Source organism: Halichondria panicea, chromosome 10 (genome assembly GCF_963675165.1).
Source record: "Halichondria panicea chromosome 10, odHalPani1.1, whole genome shotgun sequence".
NCBI classification, from domain to species: domain Eukaryota; kingdom Metazoa; phylum Porifera; class Demospongiae; order Suberitida; family Halichondriidae; genus Halichondria; species Halichondria panicea.
In genome coordinates, this window is record NC_087386.1 from 1,436,205 (window position 1) to 1,438,963 (window position 2,759).

At 38.9% G+C, this 2,759-nt stretch overlaps 1 protein-coding gene across 1 annotated transcript; it reads left to right on the forward strand.

Moving 5' to 3' along the window:
* Positions 1-327: 327 nt before the first annotated feature.
* LOC135343245 (solute carrier family 15 member 4-like) lies at positions 328-2,523 on the forward strand. The gene has a single exon (XM_064540240.1). It carries the CDS (start codon positions 832-834, stop codon positions 2,452-2,454), a length of 1,623 nt encoding a protein of 540 aa, XP_064396310.1. The 5' UTR covers positions 328-831; the 3' UTR covers positions 2,455-2,523.
* Positions 2,524-2,759: the final 236 nt, after the last annotated feature.

The window sequence follows — 2,759 nt, forward strand, 5'->3', positions numbered from 1 at the left end:
GTAGGGTGTCATACTGCTCATACAGGGGAGGGATATGATTATATCTCTCCTCTGGCTCCAATTCCCCCCCCCCTAAAATGTGCATTTAGGTACTCAGTTGTATTTGTGTGTCCATAGCGGTAGGGTATTGAAATAACTGTTGACTTTTTGTTTATGTTCTGGTGATGTTTCAAAGTCCCCTCTCTAATTCAAAATCCTGTATGACACCCTGGTATGTGTATAATTATTTGAATTGAAAGTTGTCCTGTGAGCCTAAAAGAGAGCTAATTCAAAATCCTGTATGACACCCTGGTATGTGTATAATTATTTGAATTGAAAGTTGTCCTGTGAGCCTAAAAGAGAGCATCACAAGATCAGGAGGACATCCTGACAAGATTTAAGGTGGTGAACGGTGCACCAGGTGGAAATGTCATAAAGTTGGTGACAAGACAATTTGCTTCAACTGTGTAGAACTGTTGCTCTTTTCAATGACACCCTGATAAGCATTTCCATGGTGCACCACCCACCACCTTAATTAAATCTTGTGAATAAGCTGATGCTCTCTTAAGGCTTCAGGACATCTTTCAATTCAAAATACAGATACCTGCACATGTACAATAATAAAAGTAATAATAAAAATTAATAGTAAAAGTCAGCAGTTGACTTCCATATATGGAAGTCATTGCTGTGTCTGCTTAGCCCTGTTACAATAACTCTGCAAAACCCTGTACCCAAAATATTATAGTCAGCAGTTGACTTCCATATATATGGAAGTCTTTGCAGTGTCTGTTTAGCCCTGTTGCAAGGATTTTGCAAAACCCTGTAGAGCATCAGCTTGAAATAAGTGAAAGAATGGACTCCACTAACAGCAGCTCAGGGGACCATACAAAGCCAGTGATGAGAAAGAGATGCAAGTATCAAGTGAGGTGGTTCTATTCAAAAGGAGCATTTCTTATTCTACTGTGGACTACACTTATCAGTGCACTTCTGGGATTTTATGTAACAAGTTTGGGACAAACTATCCTTTTAGGAACATTCGAGAAGAACGATTTACCAATTGTATTCATAGCGCCGCCATTTTTAACTTTCCTTGCTATTCCATTCCTAGGATGGTTAGCAGATGCTAAGCTTGGAAACTACAGAGTCTTTAAATTAAACTGTTTCTTATTACTAATTGGAACAATCTTCTGCTCCATTCATACTCTCTACTTTCCCATGCTAAACTCTGTTGCACTAAGATACACAGATGCTGTCATTGTAGTACTAGGATATGCAGTGGGTGCAGCAAGTATAGCAGTTTGCTTAATGATCGCCTTGCAGCTTGGTTTAGATCAAATGCCAGATGCTTCTTCCACTAACGTTTCAAGTTTCATCAGTTGGTTTGGGTTTTTAATCTTTCTTGGGTTCTGGATTTCTAACTGGTTATCGAATGCACTCATTTATTGCATACCGTTACTTTTGACAATCGACGATATTTTGAAAATGCAACTGTTTACCTTATACCCAGTAATATGTTTGGCAATTATCTGCTCTTCAATGTTTTTGCTAGCTCCAAAATGGCTAATTATAGAACCAAAGTCGCCTAAAGCCATCAAAACCATCTACCAGGTTCTCAAGTTTGCGGCCAAGCACAAGGCTCCTATTTATCGCAGTGCTCTGACATACTGGGAGGAAGACGTACCTTCTAGACTAGACCTGGGGAAGACAAAATACGGTGGTCCATTTTCTACAGAGCAAGTTCAAGATGTGAACACGTTTCTAAGAATACTTGTGATGTCTTTCCCAATATTCGTCATTTTAACATCGGGTGGGAATATACTCATCAATTTCACGGTTGTTGATCAAGACGTAATATTTGATGCAATGCAATATTATCTTAACCCCAACATCACCGAATGTACATCAAGCATTGTATACAATTTTAGTTGCAACTTTTGGTGGAGTGGTATCGTTACAATAGTTGTCTACGAGTTTGCATTATATCCATTCATAAGAAACAAAGTACCCAGCTCTATCCGACGAATTGGAGGTGCGGCTCTACTGTACATATTACTGAATATTCTTAATTTGGCCATGCAATTTTATCCATATGCACGAGCATCAGTACTTTTTATGGGGGCTCTCAGTGGCTTCTTATCTGTACTCTTAATAAACGGAATACTAGAATTTGTGTGTGCCCAGTCACCATACAACATGCGAGGACTTTTAACTGGCTACATGATATTTCTTGTGCTTCTATCAGTATCTGCCAACTTTCTCATGAGATATTTCCACATTTTGATCAATAAACATTCGAAATATTACGTTATCCCTTCAATATCAACTGCACTGAGTTTAGTTGGATTGGTCCTGTACTGCCTCCTGGCTCGCTGGTACAAGTGGAGAGTTAGAGACGAGGACTACAATGCACACAGAGTGGTGGAGGAGGTCTATGATCGATACCTCTCTCATGTACAGAATAACTGTGTACCTTAAGAGTGATAGTCAAGGACAACATGAGTCACATGACTGAACTGACTACACTCATGCATAACGCACTATCTGTTTCTGAATCACCACAAGTTTAAACATTTAGTTTCAATGTGAGTGTTATTTTGTTATTAATTTTTATGAAATACCCTACAATATAAACAAGGTTACGTGTACACAGCTGGAACCATGCATATGTTATATAAAGCATACATGCATGTACCTAGTCAAGACTCACCTTAATGCTTAACAGGTATCCGACTAGAAAAACATTTGCAATGTGAAAAATTGCTAGGATTGGCCAGGGGAAT

What these genes read in the sequence shown, in the direction of transcription:
- LOC135343245 (XM_064540240.1), top strand. Translation starts at nt 832, where the DNA reads ATGGACTCCACTAACAGCAGCTCAGGGGACCATACAAAGCCAGTGATG.